Source organism: Vulpes vulpes, chromosome 3 (genome assembly GCF_048418805.1).
Source record: "Vulpes vulpes isolate BD-2025 chromosome 3, VulVul3, whole genome shotgun sequence".
NCBI classification, from domain to species: Eukaryota; Metazoa; Chordata; class Mammalia; order Carnivora; family Canidae; genus Vulpes; species Vulpes vulpes.
Window position 1 is genome coordinate 41863034 of NC_132782.1, and position 26494 is coordinate 41889527.

General features: G+C 36.9%; 1 protein-coding gene across 5 annotated transcripts in view; it reads left to right on the forward strand.

Annotated features, from left to right (window-relative positions):
- Positions 1-26100, forward strand: part of SERPINI2 (serpin family I member 2) — a 38484-nt gene extending 12384 nt beyond the window's left edge. For 3 of the 5 annotated variants that reach the window (XM_026007708.2, XM_026007707.2, XM_026007709.2), the window contains exons 3-9: positions 1368-1598; positions 3032-3226; positions 3309-3501; positions 14669-14766; positions 18700-18786; positions 22058-22147; positions 25841-26100. In XM_026007708.2, the coding sequence (XP_025863493.1) occupies positions 1368-1598; positions 3032-3226; positions 3309-3501; positions 14669-14766; positions 18700-18786; positions 22058-22147; positions 25841-25917 (971 nt within the window). In that variant the 3' untranslated portion in view covers positions 25918-26100. Of the gene's footprint in view, positions 1-1367; positions 1599-3031; positions 3227-3308; positions 3502-14668; positions 14767-15787; positions 16003-17864; positions 18026-18699; positions 18789-22057; positions 22148-25840 lie in introns of those variants that run through there. The other 2 variants (XR_012000389.1, XM_072752304.1) reach the window with 2 other exon arrangements.
- The last annotated feature ends 394 nt before the right edge of the window (positions 26101-26494 follow it).

The window sequence follows — 26494 nt, forward strand, 5'->3', positions numbered from 1 at the left end:
TGGCTAAAATTGTTTATGTCTATATCTATATCCTCAAGAATGGAGAATCGTGGAGTTTGAAATATAATGAAATATACCTCCCAGAGCCTCCAATACAGTTATGTGAATTGTACCTGCACAGAAGCAGGGGAAAACAAGGAGACAAGTAGGGAATGAAATGTAGACTCCACTCATTAGACAAGATATGAGGTCATGGGGCTCTAGCCCTCCTCCTTCCCCACCAGGGAAGGAACCTGTTTTTATCTGCACAAAGATGCCTATGCCTCTAGCTCTCCAATAAAATGCACACACACACACACACACACACACACACAGATGCCTTATTTCCAATGGACAGCTCAAGGCAAGTTCTCATTAAAACTTTTCTCTCTTTATTCAGTGGGTATCTTCTAATGATGAACCATTTATGTTTTCTTCAATAAAGATTAATTGCACATACTCAACTTTCAAGTTATGAAAGTGGCATTTTTATATTCAGCTCAAAATGTAACAAAGGCCCCGAGTGAAACTTTGATTTAAAATACAGTTCCTAGACTTAAAATGACTGAGTCCCAGGATTAAGCCAGAAGGGAATGAAAAACATCAACACCTCCGGTCATGAATAGCCCCTGAGCAAAGATCAAAGCTGAATTGTCTCCTAGGCACATACACCTTCCCAACAACAGTGCGGTCAGAATGAGCCAGCAATACATAATAGGACAGTGGTGATTTTTAGCTGACTCTGGTGGCATCATTTGGCTAGTGGTAATAGTTGGCATGTTTAAAGATCTTTATTGTTCATGTAGACAGCCAAAGTATATACATTCATGAACCTGAAGAAATAGGCAATTCTGATTCTTGCACATCTCTAGAGCTGCTTATAGGGGTTGCCTCATAAATTTCACAACTTGGACAGGTGCCATTGCTCACAAGAGAGCAATTCTTAAGCTGGAATAAAAGCAATATTGAAAAGGATTGCTCATCACTGTCATACCCCCATCAGTATTCATTAGAATTCTCCTTCCATAAATATCACATGTTGTGCAAAGAATGAGGTTCTAAAGATAAATTTCCAACAAGTAAGAATGAGCTAAATTTGACTATAAAAAGGGAATTTCCTTCAGCCTGTTTAAATGCACATTCCTGTTTTTGACAAATTTCAAATTTACATGGACATTCTTTCTTCCTATATAAAAACTGAGTTCTTTATAAAATGCATATTCTATGAAGACAAATGCTTAAAATATTTATACTAACTCAGAAAGGACCGTTAGTTATACGTAAGGGTGCAAAAAATGGTGATATGAATCAGCGCTTAGAAGCAAAGCTGAAAAGCTGTTGTTTTTATGTTGTTCAATATGTCAGTATACATTATAATTATTTTTTAGGGGAAGAATTTTCTGTGCTGAAGTCATTTTTCTCTGCCATCTCAGAGAAAAAGCAAGAATTTACATTTAATCTTGCCAATGCCCTCTACCTTCAAGAAGGATTCACTGTGAAAGAACAGTATCTCCATAGCAACAAGGAATTTTTTCAGAGTGCCATAAAACTGGTGGATTTTCAGGATGCAAAGACTTCTGCAGAGACAATAAGTACCTGGGTAGAAAGCAAAACAGATGGTAAAGTTTCCCATTTTCATACACTCATTATTTGCCATTGTATTCACAGTTTTTAATATCCTAAAGTAAAGAATGGTTGAATATTTTCCTACTAAACTACGGCTCAGAGGGATCTCCTGTTTTGCCGCCCTGTTATTCAAATTAATTCTGAATTGTAAAACTGAGAGAAATTGTAAGCTGCTTTGAAAAGCATACAGAATTTTTGGGGGAGACACCTATTTACAGAATTGTTAATGGAAAACCTTTAATAATAATTTTTGTTTAAGCATAGGTTTTTAACGTATGGCAGCAGAAATAATATCCTTGGCCAGGTAAAAATTGGATCTGTCAATTTCAAGTGCCTTTTTTCCCACATATACTGTAAATAATTAACACATCTTAGTTGGATGTGTTAATGTTTAATAATAAATGTTGATAGTCCTATCATAAACACCATAATCTCAACTTTAATTGCAATACAATCCAGCCAAAATTCTTCAGTGACTGTGGAATGACACCGTAGAAAGAACACAGGCTTAAAGTCACTCAGATCAGAGTTCAAATCCTACCCAGTTCTAAGCTATGCCTCACCTAAAATGAGGATACTTTTAAAATGTTTCAGGGGTTATTTGAAGGTTTGATAATAATGTCTGTGAAATAACAAACATAAATTAGGTCCTTGCTTAACAGTAGTTTGGTTCTTTGCTCATTTATTCTGCTACAAAAATCGTGATGGCATAAGGTGCTACCATATTCCTTATAGGAAGCTTCACACAGGGGGGCATGGTTGAAAATGTGGGATGGATGGTTTGAGTGGCGTTCACAGGAGGACTCAAAATGAACATCCCTAGACAGTTCCATGGCGCTCACTCATGCTTTTATCTCTTAACTGAAATAGCCATTGGACATAGAAATAGCAGACTGGTTGTTCAAAAGAAGAAAATCATGCTAGCAACTCCTTTCTTGTCCCTTTCCCAGTGGGCAGTGGTGGTAGCCACAGTAGTAGGAGGTTTACCATTACCATTGCTACACCAGTAGAAGGTGTACCATTAACTTATTACTTCTGATGGACCTGCTGGAGAAACTTGAGACAAAGTTTGAAAAACATCAATAAATATGCAGGAAGAGACATTCAGGTTTTGTTCTTTCTGACTGAAAAACGATTTACACAAATATTCTTGCTGGAGAGTCCATTATTAGTAGGTCTGTCCAGATTTGCCTAAGACAATCTTGTATCTCCTGTTGCCTAGTGAGATTCTCTTGGTACCTGTTTCTAAGTGAAATGTTTGAGAGTGCTCCCTTTTTTTACTGTCAGAATTGCCAAGGTTAGGTAATAAAGCACCCTGTTTATAACTGATCTGCAAAAGAAATTGTTGTTTTAATTCTATTTAAAGCAGCCCCACTGAACCACTCTTGCACATGTCTCCCTGTTTCGTCCTCCACCCCCATCACAGGGAAAATTAAAGACATGTTTTCAGGGGAAGACTTTGGCCCTCTGACTCGACTTGTCCTGGTGAATGCTATTTATTTCAAGGGCGACTGGAAGCAGAAATTCAGAAAAGAGGACACACAGTTGACGAATTTTACTAAGAAAGATGGTGCAGCAGTCAAAATTCCAATGATGAAGGCTCTTCTGAGAACAAAACATGGTAATATGAAAAGTCACCCTCCGAAGCATGATTTGGGGAATTGCCAAGAATATTTATTTAATATTTTCTTTCTCTGTTCCAGGTTATTTTTCTGAGCCCTCCATGAACTACCAGGTTTTGGAATTGCCTTATAGAGGTGACGGGTTTAGTTTAATCATCATTCTTCCCGCAGAAGACGTGAACATAGAAGAAATGGAAAAGCGAATCACTGCTCATCAAATCCTAAAATGGTTCTCTGAGATGCAAGAAGAGGAAGTGGAAGTAAGCCTCCCTAGGTTGGTAATGTCATTTTATTGTTCGGTTCTTATGTTTTCACTCATGGAGGCATTTGAATAGCTGGCTGAAAGATAACAAATATTTGAATAGGCTATTGATGAGAAGAAAAATGCATTTGGAAATATAGCTCCACTTTATGGATACAAAGGCAAGGCTGAACATTGGCAGTGTTGCTTTGCCATGAGGAGCACTGAATTTAAGTGCTCAATATTCCCCGAAATAGATGAAGAAATGTAAGTCTTCAAGCTAAAATACCGAGATGAAAAGGATTTTTTTATTTTTTTTTATTATACAATTTATCTTTCTCTATTTTTTTTTCCTAATTGGAATTCTAAAATATCTGTCTTCTGTTACATTTAAGGAAAATAAAACACCCCCCCCCAAACACTTATGATACCAGACAATTAAAAGATATGTTAAATCACTGTTGACAGCTGGTGCTCTAATAGCCATTGAATGACAAATAGGGAATCTTTTGGCCAGGTTTAAATAGTTAATACAAAACGGAAATTGCGAAGGCTTACCTCAGGAAATAATAATCAGAGACACTAATTTCTTAATACCACGCTTCTAGCCGGCAGGAGAAACTCCAGAGTAAGTTGTGCCCCTATAACTCTATTCACCCTCTGCCTCAGCTTTTTAAAAGAGGCGGATGTTTGATAGATGATATTCAGTCCTTTCATTTCTAAATTTTCCTGCAAACTCCTCAAAGCCAGCATGGTCTGTGCACCCTTCTTCTAGGCCTTTTGTCACGTAAACCTCTTAGCTTTTCCTTTCTTTTCCACTTTAGCTGGGATCCAGTCAGTCATTTCGATCTTATTCTCACCCAGTATCTTTAATGCTTTTTGTTAGTTGGTCTTTATCCTGTTTTAATTTCTCCCCAATCATCCTCAACCCCCAAACTTTTCCTCAAGCCACTCCCCGCTCCCCAACTATTGATTTTGTTAAGTAAAAACCCAGAAAACAGTCCCTTCTGGCCTCATTGAGACTGGCGCTGGGAGCTCATTGTTTTTCTTCAAAGAACTTTCTTTTTTAATACTCACATACACTACACCAAAACTTGGTTTCTATTCCTCAGGCGCTACTTTATATTGATTTCTCTTACTCTCAACATGTGTCTCAGCTTCTGTTCCTTAGAGAAAACACATCATTAAGGAAACTTTCCTCACTACCCTTCACCTCAAAATTTGTATACATCTTTTTTCTTAAAAGATTTTATTTATTTATTTGAGAAAGAGAGGGAGAGAAAGAAAGACAGACAATGAAGAGGGGGGAGGGGCAGAGGGAGAGGGAGAAGCAAACTCCCCACTAAGGAGGGAGCCTGATATGGGACTCAATTCCAGGACCCTGAGATCATGACCCAAGCCGAAAGCAAATGCTTAACTGACTGAGCCACCCAGGCACTCAAAAATTTATGTACATCTTTGATGATCTGCTCTTCCTTTACCTTCCTTGACATCCTGGAAAAGGAGATATCCTAAGCTTTTCTCACCCTAACTCTGGGTTCTTGATTGTAATACTATTAACCATCCCCTTTTTCTTGAAAATCTTACATTCTTTGACCCCTAGAGCACTACTTACTTCTGTTTATTTTTCTCTCCTCTGTAAAATTTTCCTGCTCCCTGACTTACATTCTCTTCTTTCTGTTCCCAACTAATGTTTACCAAAATCTTGTCTTCAGAATTTTCTTCTTCTTCCTTTTATTTGTCCCTTATTCTTCATGTCTCTAAAATCTGAATCTCTCCTCCAACCTCTTGTCCAGTTCCCTAGAACCTGTAGAACTCTACCTGGATGTTATTCAGTCCTTTAAAGAGGTGTTTTTGTTGTTGCTGGTGGTGGTGTTTCTTTTTTTTCTCCTACTACATATGAAACATTGCAGATAAAATGATATGACAGTTTATTTTCTAATAGATAACAATTGGGGGATTAACTTGTTTATTTTCAAATTTATTTTTCTCTCTTTCTCCTTTGGAAAGATCTCTGTTTGGGGCCAAAAACCACTGAGTTTGAAAATTGTGCATGCCGGGTACTAGCAATGGGGTTTTAGGAGAGTCACTAGACTGTCTTGAGCTGTGGTTTTATGAGTATAATATTGAAATAATGATACTTATAGCTGAGGTGGCCCCAGCATCATCAGCCTAATTAACAAATTGCCTAGATGATAATGTGTAAGTCCCAAACTCAGTTGGCAGCAGGAAATATGAGCTTTTGCCAGAATTCCCTTCTTCAGGGGGAATTTTAGGAATCTCCACAAGAATGTTGCACAGCACACAAATCCATCCAGGCTACTGCACTACTACAGCTTTTCCAAACTGTTTGGCCTTATTATCAGTTTTTCTAAACTGTGGTCATACTGCTCATACAACTTCTCTCATAGTATGGACACAGACTTCTCTTTTAATTTCTCCAAGAAAAACAGTTCTGGGTTGAATTATGTCCCTCCCAATTCATATGTTGAAATCCTAGCTCCCAGCACCCCAAAATATGACCTTTTTTGGAGACAGAGTCTTTACAGAGGTAATCAAGTTAAAGTCAAGTCATCAGGGTGGCCCCAATCCAACACGGCTAGAGTCCTTATAAAAAGGAGAAAGTTGGATACAGAGATATACATAGCAGAAAGAGTACATGAAGAGACAGAGGAAGAAGATGGCCATCTACAGGCCAAAGAGAGAGGCGTGGAACACACCTCTCCCTCATTGTCCTCAGAAGGAACCAGGGCTACCCACGCCTTAATTTTAGACCTCTAATCTCTACAACTTTGAGACAATAAAGTTCTGTTATTTAAGCCACCTGGTTCATGGTAATTTGTTGAAGTAGCCCTTGGCAAACTACTAGGAGTAAGAACAACTTCAATGTTTAACCAAATTTTACTGAAAGCTTTATGTTAATAAAAGGGGTTTATAAGGTGGAAAGTAAATTAAAAACCATGTGCCAGGGCTGGGTATTTCTGAAGTATAGGTCATTGTCACCAGGGAGCCTTCCTCTGTCCATTACTATCCTGGTAGCAGAACCCATCCTCACCCAGTCTTTTCTGACCTCCTCCTACCCAGCATCCAGAGTCCTCCAACTTTTTCCATCACAGACAGAAGGTAACAGAGATTTTCTGGCCTTTAAGTATGATAAGAATCTATAGCAGCAGATTTTGACCCTCAGTGGAAACATTCTCATATCATGTAGAATAAATTATACCCTTATCATTTCAAACTTCAGTATCTCCATCCCACTGGTTCTATATGCATAATAAAAAGTTCATCGTGTTGCTTTTCCCAAACAAAAGAATGCTTTGTCTTAAAGGTGAATTTGAATCTTCAGTGATACAAAAACAGAAATATTAATTGGCAGTTGTCCTCCCTTTTCTCAAACAGATTCCAGGCACCAAAGATTTTTTAAAAAATTGGTGGCAGTTTCAATTACAGTACCTCATTACATACTTCTATTCATAGCACAAAATATAGCAAATAGAAGGATCTAAAAAAGTGATGGCTATTTTTCTACTTTTGTTAAGATCACTGCCCAGCAGCCCCAAAGTAGAAAGACTTCTGTGACTTCTCAGTGTCTCTCATGCCTATCCCTCTGTCTGGCAGGCCCTTCCTTCTCCATGGTATTTAGCCAGTAAATTCTCATTCATCTTTCAATGTCCTCTCGCAATTAACTCTTCAGTGTACATTTCCCCCAACGTGCTCAGTTAAAATCAGCCATTCTTTATCTTTATTTCTAGAACACTTTGTACAAATTTATATTATGCCACTTTTTACATTTCCATCTCTTGATCACATTCTTGTCTTTCCTATTAAGATGTGAGCTCTGGAATAGGGGGTTATGTCTCCTTCTTTTGGTTTCCACCATACCTAGGACATTCCATGGCACATAGAGTGGTGCTAAATGAATACTGTTGGATTAAATTATATAAATATTTTCTAAGAAGACAATTCCATGTTATTTACTTTTATCTAACTTTAAATAACTCAAAAAATCAGAATTCAACTTTCCAATCACAGTTTAATTCACTCCTTGTGAAGATCCTGATGAAACTTTTGCATACACATAGCATAATGAAAGACGGGCCATCAACCATTTTCTTGGAAACCTCTTTAGGGAAATAAAAATGAGATTTTTAAATTCACAAGACTGAAATCTTTTTTATCAATTATTTAATCACATTAACACAACGTTATATTTAAAATGTATTCATTCACTTTTCACAAAAGGATAAATCTTCCAATTTATCAAAGGAAGGATTTGCTTATGTTTTAAGTTCACAAACAATTTTAGTCCATCAGGACACATTTATTGAATTACATTTCCCGAGCAGTAAGACCATGGATTGAAGGTTCTGACGTACATTTCTCCATAATGAATAATTTCCTTACAACAGAAAATGCCCATTTAAAATCCTCATTCAGTACAGAGAGGGAAAACTACATAGGTGGTGTAAATACTTTAGAGTGGACTGACAATTTTAGGTTTTATTACTCAATTCTGTGGTTCTTTTATATTGAATGAATGCATTATGCTTTCAAATTGATAACTAAAGATTTTGGTAAGATTGAACAGTTTAATCAGCTGGGTTAGTTTCCTAGGATTTAAAACAAGAGAAATCCATTCTCTCAAAATACAGTTCTAGAGGCTAGGAGTCCAGAATCAAGATGTCAGCAGGAACATTCTCTCTGAGACTGTGTGGAATCCTTCCTTGCCTCTGCTCAGCTTCTGGTGGTGATCTACCATCTTTTGTCTTCTTCTGCTTGTAGATGCACCACTCTAGTCTTTGCCTTTGTTGCCATGTGGCCATCCATATTCACATGGTGTTCTCCTTTCTTATGAGGACACCAATCATATTGGATTAAGGTCATCCTCTATTCCATTATGACCTTGACCTAACTAATCACATCTTCAATGACCCTATTTCCAAATAAGTCTCATTATGAGGTACTGAGAGATAGGGCTTTGATAAATGAATTTGGGGCAGGGGGCCCCATTCAATCTGTAACCTCAACTATGCTAAATTCTGTTAATGTACAACAAAATAAAAGCCTCTTTGGTAGCAAACTTTAATTCATGCCAAAGAGAGAAAAATTAATCATAAGAATGCTTCCGTATTAGTAACACTAGGAAGGAACATGTGAGTGACTATTTAGATTATAGTTGTTACTATTTAAGAAACATTTTTCCTTTCCCTTTGATGTAGGACTAATTTAGAATCAAGACCAATAAGATAGAGTATAATCTAAAAATACTAGAGTGCTTTCTAGTGTTTATTATTTATAACATACCAGCTATCTAATTTTGGACATTACTTGTGTTAGATAGCAGCTAAAATAATCATGTTACTTTGTCTAAATGTGATATGAAATCTTACAAACATCTTAGTAGTCAAAGTTCTTCATGTTGAAGAGTCTGACACACACTTTCTATATATCATATCTTCACTATAGGAGAAACTCTCTGAGAATATGTTTTTATGATTATGTGTAAGGGCAAAAGTAATTATTTAATACATACAAATAAGGCAAACGAAGTAACTTTCATTCACATAGCACTTTATAAAGCATTTAAAGTATTTATTTATTTATTTTTTTAATTTATAAGATTTTTATTTATTTATTCATGAGAGACACAGAGAGAGAAACAGAGACATAGGCAGAGGGAGAAGCAGACTCCTTGCAGGGAGCCCAATGTGGGACTCGATCCCCAGACCCTGGATCACGCCCTGAGCCAAAGGCGCTCAACTGCTGCGCCACTCAGGCGTCCCCATTTAAAAAGTATTTTAATACTAAATATTATGGTTCTACAGTCTGACTTGGACATCTTGCATTTAAAAAGAAGGGAACTGTGTCATTCAAAAAGTGAATTGATCACCATTTAACTAAGTGTTGGGAGAAAGAATTAGGTCTTATGTCTACTGTCTTACAGCTTTATGCTCTTATTGGTTTGCTACTTCCTAGAAATTTTATCTCCTGTTCAAAAGCACAGATTGACTGGGGTCCTGCTATGGACAAGGAACTGAAACAGATGCAAAGTGATAGACATGCTGCCTACTGATAAGACGGTTACCACTTAGATGGAGTGGTGTAAGATTTGCACAAGAAATTTACTAACAATATACAGCAGTAGACAGTAAATATTAAAAGAAAGTTACAATTAGTAAGTAATAGAAGATTCATGAAAAAAGACAAGAGACAGGGAGTACCAGAAACTGGATTGTAAACAAAGGATTTATGGAAGAGGAAGAACCTGAACTGGGCTTTGAAAGAATCAAGAGGGTTAAGTCCCATACAGAAAGGGGAATTGTTGAAAACTTCCAAGTAGGATCATGGAGTGATTAAGGCTGTGTTTTAGAGAGATATGTTTGGTAGTTACAATGCCTTTGTTCATGCTCGATAACTTATCAGAATCTTTTCCCCCTTCCAACCACTATCTTCACGCTTCTGGATAACTTCTCTTAGTCCTTAAAACCAAGTTTAGGTTTTAGAAAGCTTTTCTGATCTTTCCATCCAAGATAACACAACATCTTCCCTTTTCCCTACTGAGGAAACTTTTCCTTGTACCTTGTGTTTATTTCTGCCTAGCAGTTATATTATTATTTCATCTTCCTCAATGGACAAAAAACTTCTTGAGGTTAGAGCTATGCATATTTCATTTCTGTGACACCAGCACAAAGGATGCATCTGAAAAATAGCAGTTGTTCACTGAACAATTGTTGCTCTAATCTGAAGAGTTGTGGTGTTCGAGATGTGTTAAAGAGAGAAAGGCAGAAGCCCAAAAGATCAGTTAAGAAACCACTGCAATAATTTGGCACAAAGTAGGTAGTGTTTAAAGGGGACAGACTCACTGGGGATAGTAAGGAACTGGTGAAATAGAAAGATTATTGGAGTATTGACTAATGAGATATGGGTTATCAAGAAATAGATTGGAGTTTCTAAATTTGACATACTAAGAAACTGAGAAGACAGTGATTTCTTATTCTTTTGTAGCAGTCCTTAGATGTGCACCCTAGACTTCTAGAGAGTTCTGTGGTAGACTTCAGAGAGTCCTTGAAGCCCTTGAAACTATTAGTGAGTTAATGCATAGAAGGTCTTACATATATTTTCCTTGGGAGAGGCTTCATAGTGGTCAATGGATTTTTGGTGGTCTTGGACTTTAAGCTGTCAAATACTACAGTTCTATTAAAAAGTATAGTAATAACTAAACAATAGCCATAGTCTTTCTGAGAGGTACCATTTAAAAAAAATATTGACTGATGTGGCATCTCATAGTATCTTTAACAAGTGTTGAAACAAGATCATGGAAAATAGAACATAATACTGAAGACAGAGAGCTTTGCCACCTTTTTACTATGTGACTTTAATTAGCTTACCTAAGATTTTTCTTTCATTGTCAAATGGGACAATGATAATAAATGCCTCAGAGTTATTGTGAGAGTTATATGAAGTCGTGTTGATAACACTTTAGTATTCGATATTATCTCTTATTCTTAATATTATTATTATTTCACTCAGTTTTAACACATGCTGAACATCTAATATAGTGCCAACAGCCAACGCTGTCCTAGATGCACCTCTTTACCATACCTCAGTTAATCCTCAAGATAAATTTGATAGGGATCAGTTTCTATATACACATTACAGTTGAGATACAGACAGGTAGCTATCTTGCCTGTGGTTACACAGCGAACATATGGCAGAGCCAACATTGCAAGAGTCAGAAAACAGGTGTAATGTAGCAGGCACGAGGGGGAGCGCAGAACAGAGCAAATGTCAATGACACTTTGAGCAGCAAGACATGTGGATTATGGAGTCTTTGGAAAAGAGACTCACCTTCTGTAGGACATGAAATATGTTCTTACTGGGTTAGACATCAGTCCCAGGTTTGGCCACGCTTGGATCTCTAAACAGGTGAATGTTACTGTTATGGGTGAGAGTAAGTGGTAAATGAAGCTGATTATGAGAATAGAAATGCCATGACCAGCTGCTGGAGGGATTACAAAATGTTCGCGTGCTTTAACCTATTGGATACTGATCCAAATTGGAATCGAGTTTACATTAAACAGTGTCCAGATATGTTTTGTATGTGACAGAAAGCATTTTTAGTTCACCCCGTGAGGCTAACAGAGTTTTTCCTACATAGATACACACACACACACACACACACACACACAGTCTAGGTGATTGGTCAGAAAGTGACAAAAACTACCATGTACTCATATAATAGTCTAGGTCCGCCACTGTCAAGGATTGTGTCACATTTTTATCCTCATGGGCAGACCTAAGATTTGGTTTGGTTGGCTCTAAACCTGAACATTTCAAGGATGACTCAAGCCCACTGTATCAAAACCGGGATTCTAAGTATTAAGGATAGGGACCCCAAGGAGACCCATCCAAGACTTTTTGTCGATAAACAAGAGTCTTTAGTATAAGGGGGAAGGAAGGGACACCACCAATCCACAATAGGGCCTGCAGACCAGGAGTGGATTCATATTAAAATGGAAATTCTAGGGCAGCCTGGGTGGCTCAGTGGTTTAGTGCTGCCTTTGGCCCAGGGCGTGATTCTGGAGACCTGGGATCGAGTCCCACGTTTGGCTCCCTGCGTGGAGCCTGCTTCTCCCTCTGCCTGTGTCTCTGCCTCTCTGTGTGTGTGTGTGTCTCTCATGAATAAATAAATAAAATCTTTGAAAAAAATGGAAATTCTGAATTGCTTTCTTCATTTTCTGCACCTGTTGTCTGTGCTGAGCCCCTTTAAGCCCAGTGGTTCTGTATGGCAGTAATTTGACAAAAGTTAATGTTTACATATGCGAAAACACTCATTTTATGATCACTTAATTGTTAATTGTCTATTCAGTCTTTTTGCTGCTTATTCTTTTATCTTTAGATGTATTCTTTTGACAATTTTAGATTAGGGTCAAGAAAAGGAGGAAATGAACCACATCTAAAATAAACATTAAGACTCACATAATTTGCAAGAGGCACATAATTAACACTATATATATATTTATTGAGATTATGATTTCAAATTATATTTTGATTAGAAGGCAATGTGGGTTAGCACATTGACTTGGAATGGACCTGAGTTTGAATACCAGCTTTGTGGTTTATCTTAAACTTGAGACTGGAAATCAACCTCTTCAATCCTCCACCTTCTTAATTAATGGGAATAATGCTAACTTCCTCAGGTTTTTGTGAAGATTAGAAACTGTAATCTCTATTAAGTGTCTAACACATGGAAGTGCTGCTTCACACCTGGCTATTCATGACTCCAGTAATTACGGATAATTAGTAATTGGCTGTAGATTATACTTTTATTAAATGGTTGAATAAGTTTCTATTGCTGTAGGTTTCATTGGACTATATTATGAGCAGGACTGTAGCTTAAATGACTCTCCACCAATAATTAGGCATTATTAAAAGTTGTAATAAGTCTTGCAGGATTCTTGCCATTATCCTAAAACTATTATGCTAAAAATAGTCAGTTTTTAGGTGAACTAGAACATTTATTTTCCACCTTTTAGATGCCTACACTCCATTTAGTTGTTAAAAGGAGTGTGGTTATAAAAACAGGAAAAAAAATGAAAAGATTTCAAAACCATCAGGCTGCATATTATCTTTCTTAGCTGGAAGTGGAAAGAAAGAAGTTGAAAACAGTGGCATAAAACAAGCTATTTTCATTATCAGTAGATTTTAATGCCCATGTTGTGGCCACCCTTGGGGCTCTGCATAAGTTAATATTTTCCAAAAGAACATAATATTTTACCAAGATATAATTCAGGCCCTGTACATTTCTGCCATAGCATGTTCATTTTTCTGAAGAATTATAATTAAAAAACTTGTTCAGTATTTGGCAACTAAAACAGTAATCTAATTGGACTGATTGCTCAAGCTGATTTCCAGCCCTGGGTATGGGTCTGCCCATTAGCTAAGCAAGGATCCTGTTCTCGACCAGCCTTGCCTGTATCCAAACTGGAGAGCACAGGGGCAAAGGCTCATCAGTTCAGGCCGAGCTCCTTAGGCAGGACTTGTCCTGGAATTTCACTGATGGAAGAAATATACAGAATTCCTTGCTCTTTTCTTTCATAAAGGTCCAACCTGGTTTTAAAATGCACATCGATGTTTCTGGCTTCTATAGACTCAGGAAGTATTAGCTTTTCTTTTTTTCTTCTTTTTTAGTGAAATGGTAAAGTGAGAGTCAGTGTTCTGTTAACTTGGAATCATAGATCAGCCTGTGAGACTCTGAGATTCTTTGGTTTAAGTCTTCACGTCAGGCAAATTGAGGTTTGATGATTTCAGTGGAACCTACAGTGCTAACTTAGGGCCCTGCATAGGAAGTAGTGGCCAGCAATTTTTCCCCCTCCTATAATTTTTAATATATTTTTTTAAATAGAGTTCATTTTTGGTAATGACTCTATTTTTTTTTTAAGATTTTATTTATTTATTCATGAGAGACACAGAGAGAGAGAGAGAGAGAGAGGCAGAGACACAGGCAGAGGGAGAAGCAGGCTCCATGCAGGGAGCCCGACACAGGACTCGATCCCGGGTCTCCAGGATCAGGCCCTGGGCTGAAGGAGCCACTGAGCCACCCGGGCTGCCCTATCTTTTATTTTATTTAAAGACATTTAGTTCCCTTTCTATATCTTACCCCTTTTACAGAACCTTTTGGGAAGATATTAGGTGTGTCCATAAATTGAAGGAAGTCACATCACTTGTGACAATGGATGGGAAGGATAATAGATTACTAATGTCTCTCTGTGCTTCAGTAGCCAACAATCCAAGGGTGGTGGCTCCTCTTCTCCTTCCATAGTATTTTGGAAGTATGCCAGGGACCATTTTTGATGGTGTGAAAAACAGAGTGCATACAGTTGCTGGAAGGAAACTTTACTTTTCTAGGGAAGGAGCCAAGCAATTGAAAACTTAGAACTCTCACCCTGTTTTGTTAGATAATTATAACTTCAAAAAATGTAGTATTTTCTTCCCCCTTCCCACCAACCATTTATCTGGGAAGCCAGTTATTAGCAACTTCAGAAACTGCTCAGTGGAGCCGGGGGAAATGTAATTGGTCTAATGAAAACAAAAGATTTCACATTATAATCTCTTCCAAGTCATCCATTTTGTGGAAAACATTTTGGTAGCATATGTTATACAGTTTTTCAAGACTTTTCCTCTTCATTTTTTTTAACAGATTTAAAGTAGAACAAAAATTAGACTTCAAAGAAGCTTTGTATTCTTTGAATATGACCGAGATATTTAGTGGTGGCTGTGACCTTTCTGGAATAACAGGTAGTGTGATAAATAATTCTTATATTATTATGTTAATATGCTTTCTTAGTAACTGTTAACGGACTGATCTGAAAGAGCATTTGGCCCCAGAAAATACATACACACACAGTGACTAAATGTCACAGTCATGTTGCGCTGTCTGTAAACAAGCACTTTATTTTGCATTTAAGTCATTTTCCTTGATGAAAGTCAGAAAGCATTTCAGAATGTTAGATAAGCCTTCTAACCATGCTTGTAATAAAACTATGTAGGTAAAGTATTATATGGGCTTTTATTTCAGCCCTGTTTGGATTTCCTTATCTGAATAATGGGAATTACGACTTTGAGACGCTCCTCTACACGGAGCTAATAAAACTCTTATAAACCAATTTGCAAATGTTAATTTGGTAATATTGGAGCCCATGAAATAGGCATCCACAAGCTGCTGGATGACGAACACAATGTAGAAATTGTAATGCCACAGCTTGCAGATTTAGCTTGAGACTAACAACACATCTGAGGAGATGGAGCTTTTATGCTAACTCACACCTGGGAAACGGCACATGGCTAAGACGCTCACTCACACAACAAAGCCCTAGACAATCTTTTATTTTATTTTTTTTTCTTGTCTTGGCAGTACCAGTGGTTCAAAAATATCTAACTAAAGATAAAGAATAATAAAATAATAAAACTATCTAACTAAAGACAAAGAGGGCCAATTCACCGATTCACCCCAAGTTTTTTTTTTACTCTCTTTTAAATTCAGTTCTCTGTTTTATTAAAAGACCAAAAAAAAAAAAAAAAAGAGACAAGCCTGTCTGTCTGATGGGGTTTTGTATCATAACATGGAAATATTGTGTATTCCTATGTAAATATCTGAGCTTTGGAGAAGTATTCATTAATTCATTCACTCATCAATTACGTGCGTAAATGAATAGAATGAATGAGCTTTCCTGGTGGAGGAGGTGGGTGGGGTACCCTGGTGACAGATGTTCATTATTAGCTTCACACATAATTTAGCTACTTGTTCTCACACTGACAGATCTGACTTCTCTGACAATGTCATCAGCAATCAGGAATGAGGCCGTCAACGTTAGATACTGCCACGACAGGCTATCTACATGTGCCCTGGACACAGCCACCTCACCAACCTCAACTAGACCCAACCGTTTTTCAAGCACCTCTTCCCCTTAGCCTTCTTTCTGGCCTTCAGAAGCTCACTTGCTGTACATCAGACATTTCCAACAGCCACTCAATGTACGAATTCCCAACAATTTGTGACTTCTATAAAATCTCCTCTTATAGGCAGATTTATCATGAAAATACCTCCAAAATGCTTTCTAAAAGGATTTGTGCAAGAGAATAACTTTAAACAGAGAAAAACAAACATCCAACCTTTTCTGCTCTTTCCCTCCTGGGAGAGTTGCCGATTTGAGTTGTTTTCACTACTTTGGTTCTAATTTACTGCCGGAAATAAAATAGCCAGAGCCATCACTGGCGCTATATCTGGTCATTAGGAGAACAGTAAGTTCCCTGCTCTCCCCACTTCTCACTTCTGCAGTAAACATTCACTAAAGCTACCGTGAGCCAGTCTGACACTAGTGCTGTGGGATATTTACACCAGACCTACCATCTTACACTTACCTAATTCACAAGCTTTGAATGAAATGTTTTCCGGAAGTCACTTTCGGAAACTTGGAGATGAATATTTGACTTCGCAGTGCTATTACTTCTTGTGTTACCTTTAGTAAAACCTTTAAGCTGCCTGAGCCTCAACTTTCTAATTTGTAAAATGAGATAATACATCATAATGGTGAAAATAAATGAAAGAATGTATGTAAACCACTTTGTTCAACATCTGGCACATAATAGATACTAAGTAAATGGTAAAAAACAAAAACAAAAACAAAAACACCAAAAAGCCAAGTGGCACATTACTATTTACTTGGACATCTTCTAGCAAAGCTGTAGAAGGCTTCTTGTGCTCTTAAGTTGGCAGAGACATTCTTGGAATTTTCATAGAAAAGGAGGAAAATTATTACAAACGTGAAGAAATCAGTGACTTTATGGAGTCTAGTTTCCTTGTTCTCATCTATTCTCTGTCAGGTCCCATTCTTTTCCCAAAATAAGGCTTTATTTGTGGTAAGACAGGATACATGAGACCAGAGACTTAATCTGAGGGCCATGGAGTCACTTGACCTGGTACCAGTGCTAAACTGGGTGAAATTCTCCGCTGCACCCCAACGTGCTTTTTGTTCTTCACTCATGGCTTGATATGGCTCTCTAGGTCATCTTCTCTGGATTCCATATGTGAATCCTGATTTACTCTAGGCAGCCCTCAGGAAAGAGCGTGCTTACTTGCCTGATCTTGTACCAGATCATTCTCTTATATTTCAAGATGTGTATGTCCCCTCTTCTCCATCTTATATGTTTCTATCATTGGACAAACTCATACCCATGGTTTTTTTGTTTGATAATATTTATTGTAAGCCAACCACATGCCAGGCAGTTCTGTAGGGATGCATAAAATGGACGAAGTTCTGCTTCTAGTGAAGAATACATCTGCTGATGAATAATTAATAAGCAATTAGTTAATGAAATGCTGAGGTGATGGATGCTGTAAATTAACTAAAATAGCATCATGGAATAAATGGCGATTAGGTCAGATGAAGGCAGAATTAGGGTGGGAAGTAACATTTTTGTTGGGACCTAAAGAACGACAGAGCCAGTCAGGGAAGGTTCTGGGGAAGGGGGTTTTAAGTAGAAGGAGAGTTAGGGCTACGGCCTTGGTGCTTGATGATGAGCTGGAGCTACTAGATGAGGAGAGGAGGGTAACAGATGCAGATAAGAGGTATTCAGGGACCCAGATAGAGTGATGACAAGCAATTTGGAATTTATTTTTAGGAAGCCATTTTTTGTGCAAAAGTCTCTTCTATGACATCTCTTTATCTTGCCTGATGGGCTTTACTGGTCGGTCAGCTGCCAGACCTGGGTCCCCTTTGCTATAAGGTATTGCTACCCGGATCCTTGTAAATCTGGTGGTTTTGGTGGAGCCGTCTGATCACATCAGGCTTCTCTCCCAAGAGAAACAAAGCTCCTTTTTCTCCTTCCTCTTCAAGTTTCAAGGCCCATCGTCCTTCCTCTACTTTCTGGCCACCACTGAACCCAAGACCATGCTTCCGTTGTCTCTTTGAGGAACACTGTCAGATCTAAGTGGTCCTGACACAGCGGGAATGGCTGATGGCTTCTGAACTCATGGCTTCACTTCCCCCTTCTCAAGAAGACTATCCCTGCGGGTCACAGGATCAGAAACGCTTCACACACACATCAGTTCCACCAAGGGGAGAAGAGGGGCATGTTCTCTCAGCTTGTATCCACACCGGAACAGAATGTTGTAAGACACTATCTTCCACTGAGAAATTTGACAGGTTTTAAAGCATGGCTCTGAAGTGATTTTGTAACAGATGACAAAAAAGCTCTTTAGACTTTCATAGCCTCACCAGTCTTGAAAGAAAGTAAATTTTGTTTTAAAGTCAGATCAAAACTGAATACAGAATTCGAAAGGCAAGTTGGCTTTGAGGTTGAATACATAGGTGGGATTAATTCAAATCTGTAAAGCCTTTTTCATCTTGTCTGTGAACTGTAGCTAAGGGGGGCAAAACCTTCTGTCCATACAGATATTTCACTTAGTGGGATACCTGATTTGAGGCTTATCCCCTTCTATCTTTGCCTTTGTATCCGGGCTAAACTTGATCTCTCTCTATGGGTCTCTGTATCATTTCTGCAAGAGCTAAACTACCTTCCACCTCTAGCAAATTAACTAACTTGGGAAGAATTTGTTGTTTTTTTTTTTTTTCTGTTCTTTATTCTTTTGATAATGTGATATAATATGGGATGCAATAAGTGATGGGTCTGAGTTCTAATCCTTAAATACACTTTCCTATTTTCCGACAGATTCAGCTGAAGTGTTTGTTTCCCAGGTCATGCAACACATTTTTTTTGAAATAAATGAAGATGGCAGTGAAGCTGCAACAGCAACTGGTAGGACAAATGGTTTCATGATCGACCCAGAAGAATGACTAAGGGGAAATGTGCAGAATTAAGGCATTGGCATTTCTGCAGGACTCTGATCTCCTTTTTCTCTCCTGCCGTCCAGCAAACTGTAGGGAGAAAAGAGAAATTGGTTGTATAAGCTATGTTTGTGTCTCTGCAGCTGCTGCATAATAAAAAAAAAGACCAGGGTGGGGATTTGATTAGGAGTTGAGGCCCATATAATGATATTTGCTTATTTGTAAATTGAATTTAACCTGCCAATTAGGAGATAGGACCTGTGAGGGAAACTTAATCCTCAAACATGAAATCATTATTGTTCAGGAATGCTTACTTTTAAGCAATTAATTAATTTCCTTCTTCTATTACACCGAGTAGGTCCCTACTTTTCTAATATTTTTATTTGTCATTACCTATACATCAGTGGCTCTTAAAGTTAGCTGCCTGTTTGAATCAACTGGAAAGCTTTTTAAAATCCTATGTCCAGTCTATCCCCCAAAACTAAATTAGTAAATTAATTAGATTAGTATCTCTGGAGGTGAAATCCAGACTCTAGCATTTTCTTACATTTTCCTAAGTGAATTTAATGTACATCCAAAGTTTAGAATCAGTGCCTGTCCTTGCTATTGCAAGTACTGTGCATGGAAGAGAAGGATCAGCATTGCTTGGGAACTTGTTAGAAATACAGACTATCAGGGCCAACTCTAGACCTACTTAATCAGAATCTCTGTTTTCTGAGGTTTCTGGATGATTTGTGAACACATTACAATTTGAGAACCACTCCTTCATGATAGATTTCCCTGAATAAATGGCATTTTGAATGGTATCTATGCTGCATACAAGTAATCCTCAAAAAATAATTGGAGAAAATTTAATTAGAAATGCAAAAACAACTTTAATGGATGTCTCATAAGTCCATTTTAATTCTTTAGACTATTGTGAGTTTAGCCAATATGTAAAAGATATCCTTTAAGTTGTCATATTTATAAATTTCTATAAATTTGTACCCATGTTATTAATTTCTTGGTTAATTTATAATACTATGTAGCGCCAATGGATTTTGACATGTAGGTGGGTCACACTGGACTCCTGCTACCATTCTATCATCTCCTGAAGGCCTTGGCAACACTGTGTTCAAGGAACTGAGATTGGAGGGCATGGGCTATTTCAGTCTTAGAGAAATAAAAAGATTGCTTTGGATGAAGTTGTTGGCCTATGTAGACAAATTTTCCAGCTGCTTTTATCTAAGAGTCCTTATAGATCATTCTTTGATCCTCTCATTACATCGGTGAAGAAAGAGGCTCACAACATGAAATGGTTTGCCTACGGTCATACTATTAATTGACAGCTGAGTTTGAACCCTAATCAGGTTCTCGGACTTCAAGTTCAGAGCTCTTTCTATCACCCACTGCCTCTAATTTAAGTCTAGGGTTCTCTAAGAGGGTGTACAATCATTAAAGGATCAGCAGTGACACTGGTGTATTACATGTCCGAATAGTTTTCCGTGTGAGTGTTTTGACTTTCAGGATGCTCAAGAACAAAAAAAATCTCAAGTATTCACCCAAGTGAGAATAGGAATGACACGGACTATACTTTTTTTTGCATTCTCTCATCAATTCAAACCTAAGTCTATATTCACTTGTAGTTTGGGCATTGTAGCCCTGATCTTGCAGGTAGGAGACTGCTATGCATTTTACACTACCAAGATTATGCTTGATTCTGAAGGGGATCAGAATATGCCACCCCAAAATAGACCTCTTTGCCTGAAGGGTTGTTTAGAGCTGAAGAAAATGGAGAAACAACACAGAAAAAAAGAGCTCTCTCTACTCTCCCCCAATTTGCCTAAAACCGGGGCATAAATTTCCTTTGTAAAGGTATCTTTCCTCCTCTCTCCCAAATCAGAGAACAACCTTTATCACAAGAGATGATAGTTGGCACTGAAATGAGTCTGTTTAATAAACCTTATGAAATAACCCTCTCTTGCTATTATTTTTTCCTATATATTTACCTCCCCATAATGTATTGCCCCAGAAGCACCCTACCCTGTTTTTTTTTTTTTTTTTTGGAGTTATTCTCCACAATTTACCACCCTTTGTTAAAAAGATAGATAAACCAGATCAACTGTCAAGCCTAACATTTTGCAGGGTATTTACTTTTTTTCTGTGAAGTTCCTCTGGGGATATAAAATAAACCTTTTCTTCTGTTAATCTGTCTTTTTCAGTTTAATTTGCATACCCCGGTCACAAACAAAGAGTGTAGAAGACAGCTTTTTTTCCTTCTCTAACATTATTTTTCAGTTCTGATCACTTCTGTTGCAATTTTTTAAATGACTTTTTGATGAGTCTGAAAATAATTGTACAAAACCATTGCATTATTGGTAAAGGAAACATCTGAATTGAGTACAGAAATATTTAATTTTTTTTAAAGATTTTATTTATTTATTCATAGAGACAGAGAGAGAGAGAGAGAGGCAGAGACACAGGCAGAGGGAGAAGCAGGCATCATACAGAGGGCCTGATGTGGGACTCGATCCAGGGTCTCCAGGATCACGCCCTGGGCTGCAGGTGGTGCTAAACCACTGCTCCATTGGGGCTGCCCAGAAATATTTAATTTTAAAAGAAAAAAAATCATTTAAATTTTTACCCCACTTTAAATGTTGACAAATGCTACAATGGAGCCACATGACATATATTATTATAGTAAATAATTATTAAGGCAGAAAATCTCTTCTTCTAATCACATAAAAAATCCTATATTCATTCACAGCACAAATCCTAAAAGCTCTGAGGCCACAGAATAGTTTCAGAAAAGTTAAAAAAATAAATAAATCTGAACTCAGATGTAATTACCACAAGCCTGAAGAATAGAAATAAAGTGCAAACAAATCTGGTTAAGAATTAATAGTTGAAACATTATAAGGATAAGTCATATAATATAAATAAAAAGTGAGCAGAAAATTACTGTTTAAAAGAAGAAATTTTTCAACTGCTTTCACTAAATTGAATCTAGTATCTGGCTTTCTTCTTCATTGAGCATAAATGTGAAGTTAGAAGTATTCCATGAATAATCCAATATTTGTTCTTCTGCTCTTTGATTTTTAAATTTATTCCAGATTTCTCTGTATTTTGAAAATGGTTATTTTTCTACAAGTTACCTCCTCAAACAAAATGACTTTTCTTGTCTACAAAAAGTATTTTGGGTATATTTTCTTTATTCATCCTTTAATGTGAACATCTAAATAACTATTGTCTCTATTTCATAGGTATGCACATCCCTGCAATCATGAGTCTGGCTCAAAATCAATTTATAGCAAACCATCCATTTCTGTTTATTGTGAAGAATAACCCAACAGGTATCTTCTCTAGAATTCTCTGGGGAAACTGCTTAAGTCAAACAGACCGAGTTCTAGCTGCTATTTGTAATCTAAATATCTGAGATCATTTATTCGTTCAATTTATTGAATCTATTTCGATTTTTCAATTTATTCTTTCAGTGGCTACTTGGCAAATGCCTCTTTTATACCAGGCATTGCATTTTAAGAAGTGACAGGGGCCTAAAATCGGGCCATGTGTAATAGCTGCCAACACAGCTATTATATATGTTAGCAATTTTAAATACCTATCTCTAAAGCTAACACCATTCCCTACAGGTTAGCTATTTGTCCAATAACAACATAGAAGCTCAGAGAGAGGTTATATAATTTGTCTAAGCTCATACAGCTGGAAAGTAGCAGAATGGAAATAGGGCCTGTTAGTCTCAGAAGTCAACTCTCTGTGGTGCCACGAGAGGAGTAGAAATTGAGAGTTGAACAGTTGTGAAGATTTCAGAGATAGAGTCCAAAAGAATAAGTGACTAGCTTTACGCTTTGAGCGGAAGGGAGAGGTCAAATATGAGTCTCCAGTCTGGGCAGTTCGTGAAAGATGATGCAATTAGCTACAAAAGGTAGAGGTAGTAGTAGATAGGACAGCATTTGACACAAAGGCAACATGTGGCGTACTTGGCCATGTGCTCTGCACACAGTAATAGTATCCCTAGAGACTGGCAGTGTGGACTTGGGTGTCAGATGGGGCTCAAGACCTAGCTGTGTTACCTAATGGTTGTGAGACAAGTCAATTATACTTCCTAAGCCATATTTTCTCTACCTCCTATTTAAACATTATATTAGTACTCATCACCTAGAGTTAAATAAAAGAATATATGAAGCCTGTAAAGCTATGCCTGGCATGTAACATTCGTTATGAATAAACAATAACTATAAATGAAGGAATGACCGAAGGAAGGAAGTAGAATGGAGAAGTTTCTCTGTATAAGTTGGTTTACATGGTAAAGAGACCTAGTTAATTTTAGATCTGAATCTATTAGATTAGCCAATGATACTGATATTATTGGCCCCCTGAGGGAGATATCCATCTCTTTTTAGGAAACAAGAAACCAATGCGGAATGACCCTTCTGAAAGTTATGTCTTGAAAATAATGAGATAGTTTTAGGTTTGCTGAGATTGCATTAACAGGACTTCAATTCCAACGATGGACGTGTCAATGTTAAAAGATATTCTGAGTGTGCCATTTGATCTATACATCCTTAACCTTTAGATAACTCTTAATTTCTTACAATTAGTATGTAATTATCGAGTATGGAGAATAGAAAGAAATGAAACTTCATTGGACATCAATGCACAAGGAAATAATAGCATTTAGAATATGTTTGACTCTCTATTTGCCAAGTTGATGACCAAGGCCATGTAATTGCTATCAGTTAAACAGCAGTGAAAATTCTCATCCCCAAATAATCCATTTATTTATTTATTTGTGATAATGCTTAACTATCAGACTTTAATGACAATTTCTACTGTCTCACGGTCTTTATTGTAATGAGACTTTCTAAACTAGAGTTGCTCCCTTTAAGTATTGTTTAAAATGAATGGCTACTCATTTATCTGTAAATTGTTCCTATATAAAATGTAGAATGGGCCATTATCTTAAGACAATACACATCCAGTGATTTATTTATTTTTCTCTCACAAATGAATCGAGGAAATCCTTGAGATTGACAGAAATGGTGCCTTAGCGTAGCATAGTAAACTAAGTGGCTCATGCTTTACATAAAATATATTATTTTCATGATTTCTTAAGTAAGAGGATGAATAGTTTTACATTTAGTATAATCCATTTTTATCTAGACTTAAGATTTTTTTTCAGTCAAATAGTCCTCTTGGCCAAAATCCAAACATTTTTTGTATTTTTCTATCATGTTAGTTTTATATTCAGTATATTCACCCAAAGCTCTTACTAAACTGAACTTCCAGGGAAATGAAGAACATTTTTTTCTTCGTGGGGGCAGGCCAGTGTTAGAGACTTTCAGATGCTATCTGAAATGTGCCATTTCTCAGAAAGTGAATCATGATTCTGAAACTGACAGTACTCTACACACAACAACAAAAATATATATATTGTGTTAAAACTCTAGTTTTAGTTTGAAAGAAAAAGCAGACAGCAGGGTATCCATTGAGAAGTCTTTCTTCTCGGCTCTTGGCTTTGGTTATGCTAGTGTGTTTTAATATTAGGAAGTAAAAATTACTTTTATCTGATTGGAATACTATATACATATGTTGGTTAAATACAGAGGACACCTCTTTGAGAAGGGGGAACATAGAGAAAAATGAAACAATAATGATTTCTGCTTCAGCTTCCCTCTCCATCTTTTGCTGTTATGTCCAGGAAGAGTGCACTAATCCATCCACTTTAGTGGAGAGTAGATTAATGACTGCATAAGGACTCCATTGAAAACAGAGTACTCCTTGGTGAAAGAAACAGATTGAAAAGGCTGGGACAAATGGCTTTTATGTAACGTCCTACACTTCTGGGTGTTTACAATTTTAAACTGTTGTCTTCAATTATGAGCTTAGTTTCCCTAAAAGTCACTTTAAAAATTTGCCAAATAATTCCAATAAGCAATTTAATGCCATAAAATTCTAAAGAGTCAACAGTCCTTGCTGATTCCTATTGTGACAAAATACAATATATACATCCTGAGCAAGTTGTTTATGGGTCCCCATCTACCCAAAAAACAGGAGTATTTTTCTGTTTCTTGGAATTATTTTGAGGTTTTTGAGGTGAAGTATTATTGATTATAATCACAAAAGAAAAAAAAACCGCTAGAGATTATGTCTATTTCCATGCTACTGGCTCTCTTTGGACTGAACAGTAAAGAGTTAATGAAATATCTAATAATAATATCTAGTAATTCTTTCAAATATATCTCAGTATAATTTCCATTAGATTTAAAATTATACAAAATTTATTTTATCACTTTGAAATTCACATTTATTTCATGTATCTGTAAGGAACATAAAAGTCAAGGCAATACTTGGCATCAACCCATTCAAGCCACTTCTCTTACCCTAGTTGAAAAGAAAGGTGAATGGATTTTGACACATCCTTTATTTCTGTTTTGTCCTCTAGTTCCTAATTCCTTTTCACTCACAAACACAGAATGGCTGGATTCAGGTGTTTACATTTCTGCTGTATTACAATTTCGCTTTAGTGAGGATTTGAAAGTACTAGCAATAGAAAATATTGTCTTTTTCAGTAAGCTTTGCTTCAGAGCTGAAGGAGGACATCTGAGAAGCTACACTCTTAACCCTAAGGGCTTATGCTACATGCATAAAAAGATGACTGCTAATGCCTTAAATTTAAAACTCCACCATGTTAATCACCATTTCATTATGCTATGTTTGCCTGAGTCTCTATATTTAGAAGAACACCCCTCTGCTGCTTTATTTTTGCCTTCCTATATGAAAAACAGGACTAATGCATTTTCCGTGACAAGCTGTTGTTGGTGTTAATTTACTTCATAAATTACCAGAAAATGATTAATAATGATATAATTATGTATTTTAGACCAAGGAGAGGGTTTTGCTGTTAGACGTTGCCTATTTATCTTTTACAGAAAGAAAGACTAAATGACTTGTTAAAATATTCAGAAAGACTAATTATTGTCAACTTTTTCACCAGAAATTCCAAGTTGTTTTTTTTCTTTTCCCAGAATCAATTTTGTTTATGGGAAGGGTGACAAATCCTGACACCCAAAAGATGAAGGGAAGAGATTTAGATTCACTGTGATTGAAAAGAACAGCCTCAGAATGGAAGATGATTCCTGAAAAATAGATTGGCAAAATATCATCATCTTGCAAATATTCTCTACATTTCTTTTTCTGTTTTAACTGTATGTGTATCAATCTGTACTAATATAGGTCTGTATTAATGAATAATTAAAGTTATTAATAAATGAAAGTATTCATTTAATATTTCTGGTTATGTTTTATAAAGTCTATATGAATCAAAATCAGTAATCTTACATAAAATATTATTATTAATATGTTAGAATGGGGACACCTGGGTGGCCGAGTGGTTGAGCCTCTGCCTTTGGCTCAGGTCGTGATCCTGGGGTCCTGAAATTGAGTCCTGCATCAAGCTCCCTGCAGACAGCCTGCTTCTCCCTCTGCCTATGTCTCTGCCCTTCTCTGTGTGTCTCTCATGAATGAATACATAAAATCTTAAAAAAATAACATTAGAACAATCTTGTCTAAGATATTTTGATACCAAATTTCTATCTTAGATATCAAAGTCTCTGTATTCCTAAAAAACTGGGCCATCTAACTCCCAGGCATAGCAGCATTATTCAGACTGTGCAGAAGTA